The sequence below is a fragment of the Trachinotus anak genome, unplaced genomic scaffold, assembly GCF_046630095.1.
Source record: "Trachinotus anak isolate AG129_WGS33_773 ecotype Australia unplaced genomic scaffold, CSIRO_AGI_Tana_v1 ptg000032l, whole genome shotgun sequence".
Taxonomy (NCBI): domain Eukaryota; kingdom Metazoa; phylum Chordata; class Actinopteri; order Carangiformes; family Carangidae; genus Trachinotus; species Trachinotus anak.
Genome location: NW_027273883.1, coordinates 25,449,248 through 25,463,605, shown reverse-complemented (window position 1 = coordinate 25,463,605; position 14,358 = coordinate 25,449,248). Strand labels below are relative to the sequence as shown.

Below are 14,358 nucleotides of genomic sequence, written 5' to 3'. Positions count from 1 at the left end.
TGAGAGTAAGACAGACACAGCAGTAGAGCCTCGGGTAAGGAAGACCCACGGAAAATGCTTTTCTGATGTTTTTCAGCACAGGTTAGGTGAGAGCAGAAATCAAGATAATGTGGCTCTACAATCTTAGTAGCCAACACTGGGACAGGAACGGCCACAGGGCTGGACCTAAGGGCCTGGTCAGTAGTGTCATCTTCAGTCACAGCATACAGTATATGACTGAGCCCTCTGAAATTAATGTGCTTGTCTGGACGTAACAGCTATATTAAAACTTGGCCACAGCTCCTGAACTACTTTTGCGAAAACTTCAGTGACGATACATGAAAAGGAAAAAAAAGGTGTATGACGTAGTACAGACATGATACTTGGACATTCATCATATGAGCAGCTTACTTATTTGAAACCTTCATGCAAAAAGAGAAGCCATACTCCTTAATTTCATTCTCTTTCCTGTTTTGTTTTATTGTATGAAAACTGGTGCTGTGTTTGGATTGCTGTGTCTCAAATCACTTTAGCCAGTGCACTCACATGTTGTTGATTAAACTGTTTTCAGTTTTTTTCAGCTTTCTAAAATCCTTTTTATTCCAAAGTTAGTGGGTATGAATGGGTTTTTTTAAATGCAAGTAAACCTGCTAAAACGGTTTTACGTCTTTTACACTGCCCCCTTTCTGTTCGGAGGGATGTCATGACGTGCACACGCGCACACAGATGCAGGAGAGGCAGAGTGAGCTGTAGCAGCTGAGCCTCTTTGTGAGATGATTCGATCGGTGATTGTGTGTGTTTAAAAGGGCTGCAGCTCACTGTGATTCCTGAGAGCAGTGTAGCTGCGGTATTTCTGGTTTAACAGCACCGTACTGTAGAGTTGGCATGTGTGTTTATAGAGTCAAAAAAAATTCCTAAATAAATTTGATATTCCCTTGTTGACAGAGCATGCAGCAGACTATCCCAGTAGGCTCCTGCTACCGGTCCCTGGCCCCCATCTGTGACACAGATGTGTTGGACATGTTACTATTTACATTATAAAACATTCACTTGGTGAAATGATTTCAGGTTGTGTGTTGTTACCTTTTGAACATTTGTGACACGGTGATGATACTGATAACTGTGATAATTTTGGTCATTATAATCATGATGTTAAATTTCTACACCGTTTCATGTCTGCTGTGTACACTGGACTACTGACGCAGTGCGTGAATTTCGACTGGGCAGAAACACTGCCGTTGCGCACCTACTGGAAAAGACGATTGCAACATGCCACCATGTTGACCACCTGGCGATAGCTTTGCTCACTTGACTTGAAAAAGATAATTTTACCTTCCTGTGTGTTGCCCCCTGTGTCATGAGACATGGAAATCAGGCCGCCATCTGTGGCGTGGCTGTGTTGTCCTTCCTATCCACAGTAGCAGAGATGGCATTCGTTGAGGGTGATAAGTGTCCATCATTTTACACTCATCTCTTTGAGCATTTTGAATACAACGTCTGGGTACTTGTAGTGCACTGCATGTTGCTGTACTTGTCAATGTGAACACACTTATGCACTCAAAACACCAAGAGTGAGTCGATGTGTCCTATGCGAACTGAGGCAAAGCATTTGCCACAGTGACCACAATCAGCAATCACAGGACAGTGGTGCTAAGAATTTCCCCTCATTTCTCAAGTCAGTCACTTCCCTAATCAATATTTCTCTATTAACCATGGGTGATATAACTGTGTGTAACCTGGAAGGGGTCACCTGCACATGATCATGATTTATAACCTCATTTTGCAGCTCTACAGAGCTTTTTTTTGTTTTGGTTTTAGGACTCATAAACTCTGCTCTTATCAACCTAACTTTCGGAGGTAGCAGGATGTATTTTCAGTAAACAAAAAGTTCATTATAATCGTGACAATAAATGTCATGTAGTGCTTTTTAATGGTTTCAATTCCTACTTTACCTGTTTGGAAATTCTTTTACTGACATGAAAATGTAAACCAGACAAATCCGTACTATGATCACTGTAGAATGTGCCGGAATGGATTTATATGCAGGTGGATAAAAGAAAAGAATTAGGACACAGAATCTTAAACCCAGAAGAAAGAAAAGTAGCAGGGACAACCTTCCCTCCAACCACAAAGTTAGGTGCTTTACTGCCAACACACCACCTTTGATTTGTCTTTGATTCTCCCTCAAAAATAATGTATCAATGTTACACAAAAAAAATTGCATCAGAATTTACCAGTGGTGCACAACAACTCTGTCTGAGGCACTCAGACAGTCTGGAATGAAAGATGAGCCTTCACAGAGTTATGAATCTCCAACACAAATGGAATCAATCAGTGAGTCTGAGGGCTTGCTAGATGCTATTGAAATGCTATTTCAGACTGGACCGGGATCAGAGGCTGAGCTAGACTTGACCATTGACCCAAACCATCCTCTGGTCTCCGTCCCTGTGCCCACAACACACTTCAGGGGAGGAAAAAAAGCCAAGACAAGCATAGCTGAAGTGAAACAGCAACATGCAACATTCACCCCGTGATCTGTAGTCGAACACACTCTTAAAAACATACATTCTTCCTCTAAGGTTGTTTGCGGGCTAAATGGTGTTTTAGACAGTCATTACTCTCTCAGAGATCACCCAGGCCTCTACATGGGTCTTCCCTGTTATTTGGAGAGTGTAGAGTAGAAATTGTGCAAAGTGCAGCAGAGTGCAATGAAAACAAGACTTAGGATGACGTGACTCATGATGTATGTGTTTCTGCTCCACTGAAGACACAGAAGATGTTGGTAGGCGAGCACATCCAATCTGTGTGTAGCAATGATGACACTCTTAACGTTCTTTAAATGAATACACAGAACAAACATTAATATAATTTACTTTTTTTCATTATTGTTTATCTGAGGTTTGACTTGTCTTTTAATTAAATTATTTCATTGCACCCACTTCTTTTTGCTTTAATGGCACCCATTTGGAGAACAGGTGCCACAAACTGTTTCAACAGGCCAGTTCCCTAATATCCACATAGCAGTGGTGGATGTAAATACACATTAATTTACTTAACTTTTTTTTTTGTTGAAATATCTTGAAATTTGTTTCAAATGTCTGCTGAATTTGGAAACCACACTACACATCTGCATAGCCATGAGGGTGGATGCCTGGCAAATTTCACCATCTGTCCACGTCTGGAAGGGTTCATGGGGACATCTCAGAAGTCTTGTCCAAAATATTTGTGGGGTAATATTTGAACAGTAGTAACCTGTTTGGATTCAGAATTTACAGTGTATAAGCACAGTAGGCCATTTGAGGTACTTTGCCAGGTGATTCAAATTCACTAGCAGCAGATACTGATATGGGCGATATGGTCAGCTGGCCAGGGCGGCATCCTGTGAGGGAGCACAGCGGCACAAGCAGTAGTAGGATAAAGTCAATCACACCACAAATAAAGCACATTTCATTCCTAATAGTATGAACACAGGTCTATAGTTTCACATACATGTTATTTTTCTGGGTTGTGTGAATTCCTTAAAAATAATACAAAATGAATCTGCACTCCAAGGTCAATTAGTTTAGTCTTGACCCTTGGTTGACAGTGTGTTGACGAAGTGCAATATTGTAATAGCTAGAACAGCTTCACTGTAAAGGGGTTACAGGTAAATAGCCGGTGGCCTATTCTCCATTTTTTACATTTACATAATGTAGTTACTGTAGAAAAAAATGATTTTTGTATCTATAAACAGGAAAATACCATAGTAATTTCTGTACAATACTGAAAAAAACCCATATCAATCACAGACAGCCAGTTGCCTGCTAGTTACTGCATTTAATACAGCAGTGCTGTACTGTCATTTATTTACAGCATCATAATCAGTATGTGAATGGTACCCAGTAAGTTACTGTATTAAAAAAAAAAAAAAAAAAAAATTATGGTACTATTAGTGCAATTAGAAAAGACTGGCTAACAGCAGTGTAAGTGTAACAAAGGAAATCGTATACAGTCTGTGGCTCCTGAGTGAATAAACTGTAAAACCTAATGGCAAAAAATATGCAACTTCAAGTAAACCCACGCTAAACTCAAACAATGCTTTTCTGAACATTTGTTCTCAGTATGTACTCGTTTTGAAACTCACAAATGACCACTGAAAGTAAAAACCCACCATTTTCAAAACCTCAGCTGCAATCATGTGATCAGCTGCTCTCAGTACTTCATGAAGGGGCATGGCAATCACTTACAATATGAAAGTTCCCATAGAAGTTATGCTTTCAACTATAGTCCATTAAACCCAGGAGAAGCACCTATAAAGTGTGTCCCTGTTGAGGCACAGCTGAGAGAGGCATAATTAATTTACATGATTATACAGGTCTTTCTGATATCTGGACTGAAATGTAGACTGTATTTCAAAACACAAAAAATAAAGGATATTAACTCAGAATAATAAAATAAATAAATAAAAATTATGGGAAGGACCAGCAGACCCAGCGCTTGTATAAGGCTTCATAAGAGCAGCATTCAGAAACTGCTACATTCACACTTACTTTTTACTCCTGGTCCACAATACTTCTGAGTTTTCAAGGGCCTAAAACAAAGACTTCTGGAAACACTGCTTGCCCCATTTTAGTTTAAAAACTTGCCCGAGGTTACTACCTGATTGGGTCTAATTGGTAATGGATAACACATTATAAGCATTACTGACCTTGTTGTCTTTGCTAGCAGCTTTGTGCAGTTAAATTCTGTATTTTAATGCTAATAGATTTTCTGGGCGCAGTTTGACCCCTGACCCAGAGCTTCATGTCGATGGTTTTGCTTGTTTATTTGTTTTGTTTGTAGTTACACTTTTAATCTTGTGTACTGTGTCGATGTGTCTAACCCCTTGAGAATAACAGGACAATCAGTCTCATAATGTTTGGATAGCGATTTACATTGCTACTACTTTGCTCTGCAGGTGGAAGCGGACAGATATACAACCCTAAGGATTGACAGAGATGAGCACCTGTCAGAGAAATCAACCAGTAGAGGACTATGTATGTTTATGGATAACAAAGAGGCCATGCAGATGCACATTAACGAACAGACATGCACCCTGAATTATGAAATTCTCACACTGTCATTCAGGCCTTTTCATCTCCCCCGTGAATTTGGTCAAATTACAGTTATTCTGACATGTAGTGCATACCTAGACCAAGACACCAGGAGGCCACAGGTAGAATAGCTGAAAGCTATAAAACTGCACTCTATCGCTCACCAGATCAGCCTGTGTTGATTCTTGGAGTCTTTAACAGCTGTGATCTAGCCCACCAGCTTCCCACGCTTCATCACTACACTGACTGTCCAACGAGATACAAGAGTTCCTGATCAGTGTTTTGGCAACATTCCAGATGCGTATGGAGCACTATGTCGAGCGCCACTGGGGAAATCCGATTACAACGTTTATCCACCTGCTCCCGAAATACAGAGCTAAAGTAAAGTGAGAGCAACCGATTATTAAGGACATTCAGTTGTGGGATGCAAGTGAGTGAGCAGGAGCTGCAGAAATGCCTTGAAGACACAGACTGGCAAATGTTTCTCCACTGCTGTAATGATACAGATGAACTAACAGAGACCGTAACTGAGTTCATGAAATGTTGTGAGTGTCACTGCTAAGAAAAACCATAAGTGTTTACCCTAATAACACAATAGAGACCTCGGTGTATTGACGGTGTATTAAGGAGAGGAAAATAGCTTTTATCAATAGGGATTTGGACCTGGTTAAGTTAAAGAGAAAGCAAATAAGATCAATTTCAAAGAAAAATAGAATGAAACATAAAGTTGTGGTAATGCCAGGGAAGCCTGGAACGGACTCAATATCATGATGGGTAGGGAGGAAAAAAGCAGGATGCCCGAGTGAATAAAGGGGTGTTTTGCTAATGAACTAAATCATTTTTATTCCAGATTGTGAGGATAAGGATAATCCCCCTTGCTTCAACTCTAATGATATTGATAACTTTAATATACTAACCAACACTACTGATCACTCCACAGTTATCCTCACAGAGGCTGAAGTAGCAGCCAGCCTGGCTTGAATTAAACCTGGTAAAGCACCTGGACCTGATACGGAAAGTCTCCAATATCATTCCTGTTCCTAAGTAGCCCAGAGCAACAGAGCTACATGATTTTAGACCAGTTGCATTGACCAGCATCCAATGCAAATGTACGGAGAGGGTCATAGTAAATCATCTCTCAACATCTCTCGGTGAATGGTTTGATCCACTGCGGCGAAGATATATGAGAAAGGATGAGGTACTGGAGACGCAACACTGACGCTGATGAACACTGTGAGTAAACACCTGCAGCAGTCAAAGAGCTATGCAATGACTTTAATTCAGAGATTTTAGTTTAGCTTTTAATTGTGTGCAGAAACATCCTCTAGAAGGTGAAGGTGACTAGAAGGCTGTGTGACATTAACATTAACAGCCACGTCATAGAGTTGCTTAATGAGTTCCTCACAGATCGACCACAGAGGGTGAGGTGCAGCGGTTTTACTTCTGACACGATTATTCTACGTACAGAAGCACCTCAAGGCTGTGGGCTTTCACCTGTTTGGTTTTCCTTGTACACAAATGAAAAGCAAATTATGAATTCAACCTGCCAACTGAATAAATATGCTGATGACATGGTGCTGGCTGGTCTCATGCAGTCGGGGGACACAGATCATTGGTGAGCTTACTACGTGGTGTTAGGACAGTGCCCTGGTTATTTATGAAAAAAGGACAAAGGAGCTGGTTATTGGGAGCCACCACAGTGTCTGCCATTATCTTCCACCTGTTCTGTTTAATGATTTTACTCCAACACATAATTTTTTTAAATACCAATGCAGCACCTGTATCTAATCAGGAAACAGGACTCATATTAGAGAGCATTTTAGAGACTGTTTACAGAAGTCTAGTGGAAAGTGTTTTAACCTTTAATATGTGCACATGATATGGGCACCCGGGGTCTAAGGACAAAAACAGACCGACCAGGGTTACAAACACGGCCAGTGAAATCATTGGGAAACAGCAGAAACAACTGGAGCGCATGTACAGAATGCAGGTACAACAGAAAGCTCAACAAATTGTGTCTGATACTGTTCATCCCCTGTTTAAAGAATTCACAAAATTGCCCCGAGAAGACACTACAGACACAACCAAGAATATTCATATAAAGTCCCTTATACCAAATGCAATAACCTTGTATATTATAACTCATATGCATCATTCACACTGAAATCATGTCCATTATTGTTATTTGTACTGCGCATGTTGTGCTAATTTTGTTATTGTATTTTATGTTTGTGGAGAGAAGAAGAAGGGAGAAGACACGGAAGGTGAGCGTGAAACGATAACTGCCGCAGAAGAAAGCTGGTAATAATGCAGATAGAAAGCAGTTGGAGGAGATCAGAAAATCTCTGAACTTCCTGTCAGATGAGGTGAGCAAAGTTGTTAAACAACAAGCTATGTTACTTGATCTGATGGAGGGAGTCAAACAACTGAATGACCTTATTAAAGAGAAGGATAGGAAAATTGATGACCATGAGCAAAGAACTGATGACTCAGAAGGATACACAAGAAAGGAGTGGACTGGATACTGCACACTGAACTTATGCAGGGATGCCCCAACATCGTAAAGTTCTTTGAGAGTAAGAAAATGAGCATTCAGACTAATAATGTTGCTGTTTGCCATGTCCTTCCCCCGAAAGGATAGCAAAACAAAGCCTACCATGACTGTACAATTTAAACTACTGAGGCAGGCAAAGAAGCTGAAGAGGACAGGCGGGCTTGATTGAGCATCTGGCAAAAAAGAACCCCAACATCGCCAGATGTGCACATATCCTCAGAAAACAAAACAATGTGCACGTATCATGGACAAGAACCTACAAAGAGAGGATACGGTTTAGACTTGGCTTGATAAAGGTAAAAGTTATGACAAGAGAAAGGAGGGTTGAGAGTTGTTCACAAATAATAGGATCAATAAACAAAGAGGAGGAGTTGCCCTGTACATTGATGCAGTTTTAAGAAATTGATGTTGAAAAAGCTAAAAATATTATCAGCTGTGTATATAGAAACCAGGATCGTGCCTCGACACGTTCAAGGATAAATTAGCTGATGTGCTTGACAAATTAAATAACAAAAAGGTGTAAATGCAAAATAGTCTTTTCTAGTCTTATTGTCCACACAAATCGCTTTACACTACAAGCCACATTCACCCATTCACACAAACATTCATACAGCGCTTTTTCTGTCAGGCACACACTCACACACATGTGATGCATTGGGGGCAATTCAGAGTTCAGTATCCTGCCTGAGGACACTTCAACCTGCAGACTGGAGAAACTGGGAATCGACTGCTGACCTTCTGTGGACGACCTGCTCTTCCTCCTGAGCCACCACCACCCAGTCATTATAAATCCAATGTACAGCAACAGCCTATTTTCTCTGATAAAACCAAGTAGAACGACAGACACTGCTATATTGACAGACAACATTCACAAATAAAATATGAACATGATCCCTGATATAAATAAACATGAAAAAAACAAAAACAAATCTAGGTAGAAGTTTTTTTCTTTACTTTTGTGAACCTGAACCAACTGAATCTCACTGTATTATCTAGTTTTGCCTTTTTCCCTTCCGCAGTGGGACGGCCCTGGGGAGAACTTGTGGTATACACACTCTTTCTTGCATGCAGCGTGCATACAGCATGTTAGGCCTGAAGCCTTGTGATCCCCTTCATCATCTTGATTATTTGTTTTTTGTTTTTTGTTTTTTTGAAGTGTAACTTGTAGTGATGGTAGTGATCAGCATGCACATGTGGTGGTTTTTGTTGGGGTCTGTGATACAATCTCTGCATGGCAAGTTCCCCACTGAATTACTACTTTTGTGTGTCTACTTCATAGTGAAGTCGGATGTTGTTTCAGTGGTTTAGCTGTTTTAGCTATTTGTATTGTGAAATAAAGGGTTTTGGCTTAGACTTATCTGAGGGTCCTCCACTGCAACAATCATCACATTTTAATAAACATTTAGTCGTGAATTGAACACATGTCTCTTACTCTGCTTGAACTGATAAAATTTATTTGCTGTGTTAACACTCAGGTAGTTGAGCCCTATTAATGGCCTGCAGGCTTATATTATGTCTGTCCTCCCTCCCCTCCTCATTAACAATCCCTTTAACACTTTATTAATCAGTTTATATTATTACAAAAGAGAACCAGATGGGCTCTATGATGGTGCTGTGAGACATGTGTATATCAAGAGTATACTGACCATTGTTGCAGCTCATTATGCATTTTGGGTTCTTCAATGCAGATAACAGTTAAGTCAAGTTATCAGCATAGATATGGCTGTTTGCTGACTTTGTCAAAAGCATTTGCTTGACTGTACAACTACAACATGTCTGAGAACTCAAATTTGTGGGTGTTGCAATGCTTGGGATGGTTTCTGTTTGAATTAGTTGGAACAAATGACAAGCTAGCTCTTTCATTTGAACTTGACTTTTTGAAAAAGCTCTACAGCATATTGATTAATGTTTGCACATATTGTATAAACCAACTGTATGTGAAAGTACATCTATCTGTACTAGTCTATACAAATGCTCCTTCATTCCATGTGCAATCAGTGCAATCTGCATAATTCTTCATTTGCACTTTCACATATTTGCACTTTATTGACTGTTCCTATTGTCTTAACTCAAGTTTGGTTGTTTATGTTCTTATGTCTTCTTTTAATGTACTTTAGTTTTTTTTTTTTTTAATCATTTTTATTGTCCTGGTTGTTTTTCACTACCAACTGCAAAACAAATCTCCCCCTTGAGGTACGATAAAAACTCTGAATCTGAATCTGAATCAGTGTAGTATAAAAGAAACGTGCATCTCTTAGGGAGTATACTGGACTGTAGCATGCTGAGCTGTTAGCATGGGGTTTGCAGGCCTGGGGTGACTGCAAGAGGTGAGTTTGACAAGTCTGAGATAGCAGAAAAAATGTTTTCTCTATTTTACAACTAAGTTAGAGGTCAAAGAAGAAGAAGAGGCAACTGATGATTCAGCAACACTACAAGCTTGTTCAGGTCTTTCCTTGAAACAGCTGTTCAGACTTAACATCTGCTTGGAAGGGTGCTTATAGCATATTTACAGATACAGATAAATATGCAGTTCTTCCTGGTGATGAGACTGTGGATTTCGTTCTACATAAAGGTGGGAAAACTTTATCTTGGAAAAACCAAAATTAAGTGTCTTAAGAATCGGCCATCACTGAGCAGCCTCAGTGCTGGTTGTCACAGACTGTGTGTTGAACACAACTTTTCTACAACTGGGTAGAAAACCAGTGACTGTGACGGCCACTGCACATCATTTCTATACTGTTGTCTGTCGCCTGTCGCTGTATGGAAGCATCTGGAAGTTACTCTGCAGGAGTAATAACTTATTTTTTTTACTTATTACTTCTTTCAAAGTAATCATATTACTTTGGTTATTACTTCATATCAAAAGTAATTCATTACATTACTCATTATATTATTATATTACTTTCACTTTACAAAAATATTAAACATTGCACATTTAGGGTGATACTGTAGCTTCCTGTTTTGTAATTTCAGCACCTGACATGTTAAACAAGGTCCTGAGGTTCAGAAGTGAGATAATGATTATATCTCACAGCAGCTTCTCAAACCTCTGATCAGTTAGTCTGTTCCATGTCTTTGTAAGCACCAAACCTCCTAAACTAAAAAGCAGCTTCTCAGGTGCGCTAGATAGGGTCGGAATGTTGTACTTCATGTCAATGTTTTTGACATTCGAGTCTCAAACTCAGATCCCCTTGACCTCAAGTAGTCCATAACTTCTTTTTCTGCAAAGTAGCTGTCCTCGCATTCTGTCTCTAATGCAAAAAAGTCAATTTCATCATAATATGTTACTGAATAATGTGTTACTGTCCAACACTGACAGTAGTAATGCTTCACCACTGTTTTATGTTATGTATCTTGAGAATATTGTATGTACTTTTCACAGTTTCAAAACAACATCCTCTTATAATTTGTATCTTACTATAGTTTTTCTGTGCTTTTTTGTGCAACATTTCCACTGGCAAATAGTTTGACTCAGCAAATGATGTGATCTGACTGGTACAAGGAAAGCAAAGGGATAAAGGCTTTGTTATGGTGTCCTTGTGGCTCACTTGCTTGTCAGTGTAGCATAGACATGAAGTACTGCTGTGGTTTCTGATAGATAATACATTACATAAACAAGCTAACCTATGCAATACACTCCACAGCACAATTATGGGATACTACTGTAACAGTACTACAAATGGAGAACAGCCATAAAGTGAGTGCTCAGTAATGGTTGTTATACGGTAATATTTACTTTTAATTTGCTATCAGTAGCTAGCATTAGTCAGCATGTAAGGTATTGGGCAGACCAGACAATGTAAGGCTGTACTAGCAAAACTCTCAAGTGTATTATATTGAACAATGGTGCATTGAATGTCTCATGATTTTAAGATTTCATTCAGAAGAGAAAGGACATATTTTTTGTTAATTTAAAAGTTACACAGTAACACAAGCATTAATGGTCAAATAATGCCTTGGATCATGCTAACTGTGCTTCCACTGGATTCAACACGCAGCAACAGCAATAACATTAGGAACGACTGCGTTGAATTTAGGGAAACCAGTTGATGCTGGTTAACTGGAAGGGCTCACTGGGACACTGGGAATGGAGCTAATGTTCGTGTTACCAGTTACGCCTGTGCCTTTCGTGCTTTGATAAGTCAACATCTCTGCCACAGAAAAGCTCCAATGCTAACAAGTGGAAACTGCAACATTATCACTAAAGTCTGTGTATCATCAGATGAACATTACAGGCTATTTAATACTATTTTCAATGGAATGTGTTTCTCAAAATATATTTATCTGAGGTCTCTTCAGGCTCATTTTCTGTTTCTCAACCTATTGCGAAACTCTAAGTGGTTGTTACGAGGGAGAGGAGAGGAGAGGAGAGGAGGTGCAGGGCGTCAGGCTGCAGTGTGTCTAGACAGTATTCATGATCCATCTGTCTGCCACTGCCACAGCAACAGCCAGTGGCTACAACGTGATGGCAAACTCCATTACTACAGAAACATTTTCTATGTCCCTCTCCATCTCCCTTCTTCTTTTTCTCCTCGTCACTCCTCTCTCTTTATTTCTCCCTCTCTCTGTCCACCTCCATATCTCTGCCATGACCCTCTGTCTCACTTCCAACCCCCCTGGTCTCTCCCTGTCTGCCTGTACCCTTTGCAATCCCCTGCCACTATTTTTTTTGGCAATCCCTCCTTTTATTTTTCTTTCTCATTCTTTTTCTCCCTCCACACCAGTCCCTGCCTCTCTCTGTGTCTCTCAGGCATCACCAGAAAAAATGCACCGGCTCAGAAAATTAGAATCATTGTACAGCTTTCCCACAACGCCGGCAGCAGACACTTACATTAACATTCACTCTAGACAGCTAAATATTTAAGCACCCAGCTCAGGATTCCATCCATTGGTAATACCCCCCTCCCCAACCAAAAAAGAAAGGGTCATTTCCACTGCCCTGAGGGGGAGAAAGAGGGTAGACAGAAAGAAAAGAGTGAGAAAATTTTACAAAACAAGGTTGCAGGGGTTTGAGAGATGAATCACATTTGAGGTAGGCGGGTGGGAGAGGGAATGAGAGAGGGAGGGACAAGAGGAAGAGATGAAGGGGAAGGTAAGGAACCAAGTGCCAAGGATGAAATTGCTGCTTTAAAAAGTTTTCTCCTAAAAGTTGTTGAAAGAGAACACTGCAGCACATCAAAGTGGCCTGGCAGACAGCCATCAGAGCCCATTGGTGTCCTTCACCCTCACTCTTTATCTCTCTCTCTGTCTCTACTTCCATCTCTCTCTCTCTCTCTCTCTCTCTCTCTCTTTCTGTTTCCATTGATCGTGATGAGTCGAGGGAACGCTCTCATCTTGTTCCCTGGACGGTGCTGCTCAGCGGGAGGTAGGAGGTGGTTGGGTGGGTGCTTATGAAAGCAGCAAAGAGACTCAAACAAAAACTGAAAGGAGATGGAAAGGGAAAAATCCTCTATATTACCCATAGGTGTTCTGAGTTGTGCTTTTATCCGACCCTGTGGTAGTTTGTGGTATATTTACCTCCAGCTGCTGTACATACTTACCAGTATTTATGCTGTCACCATCACTAATAAGCTTTTTTGCAAACACCTATATTTCTGATCAGACAAAGGATGAACACAAAGTGCCTTCTCTATATCTATATGCCACAAGGAAACATATAATCTAATGCACAACTGCAAAACCAAGTCATAGTTGACTGTGGTTTCTAAAACAGCCCCTATGGCTGTTGCAAAAACCATTATCTACATGCCACGAAAGTTCAATCCGAGGAAATCTATCCAAGAAAACTCATCATACTGGAAAGTTTGTTTGCAGTGCTACACCCAAAAAAAAGAGCATGCAACCGTCAGTTTGCACCACAGCATCCACATCATACCTGCTCACTGGGGATCGACATAGAGACCTCAGGGAAAAACAGAACAGGAAACAACGGAGAGGAAAGACGAGGAGAGAGAGGAGAAATGGAACCTGTGCCGTTTGATAGTGTGAGGTACAGAATGGGGAGGCACAGAGGTGTAGCATTATCCTTCAGCACTCACAGTTGAAGATGCCAGGTGGAGGGTGCTGGGTGACCACAGGGCAGTTCTCCTCATCACTGTTGTCCCCACAGTTATTCAGTTGGTTGCAGATCAGCGAGCCCAGACGCAAACAATTCCCATTGGTGCAGTGGAACTTGCACTCTGTTCAGCCGGATGGGGGGTTGGGGGTGTGGAAAGAGAAGACACATTTCTTAGCACAACTATTTCAAACATTTAGTTCTCTCAATAGTCACGCGTTCACAGTCTGTACATCATGGTTGATGGGCGGCTGATGTTCCACATTGGGTTCTAGGCAAAAAAAAAGCTTTGTATATTGAAGGTCCCGAAGCCATTATTGCTTTAAGGAATGATAAAGGAATTGCTGTGTTCCTTTTCATGTAGCTGAAACACTGAGAAGGTGTAGAATTCTGTGGTAAAACTGGTGACGCCTTTTAAAAAAAACATCACAATAAACCAATAATGGAAAAGTAAACATGAAAAAGCAATGTTTTGATAAAAATACATGTGTACAAGAGGTGTTAAAAAAAATACAAGTCATAAAAAAGAACGCCCACACACATACACCAGTGTCACTTCAACAGTAGTGGAAGCAGGCTCACTCTAAAATCTGTAAAAGCACTGATAAACTGTACAAATAACAAAACGCCCAAATGTTATGTACGGCTAATATGTGAAGTTCTGACTGTTATCTATGCCTCAGAATGTGCAAGGTCAC

General features: G+C 40.4%; 1 protein-coding gene across 3 annotated transcripts in view; it reads right to left on the bottom strand.

The window, feature by feature from the left end:
- LOC139612752 (low-density lipoprotein receptor class A domain-containing protein 4-like) overlaps positions 1–14,358 on the bottom strand; it is a 229,446-nt gene that overhangs the window by 93,710 nt on the left and 121,378 nt on the right. For all 3 annotated transcript variants that reach the window (XM_071468690.1, XM_071468689.1, XM_071468688.1), the window contains one exon: positions 13,644–13,784. In XM_071468690.1, the coding sequence (XP_071324791.1) occupies positions 13,644–13,784 (141 nt within the window). The remainder of the gene's footprint in view (positions 1–13,643; positions 13,785–14,358) is intronic.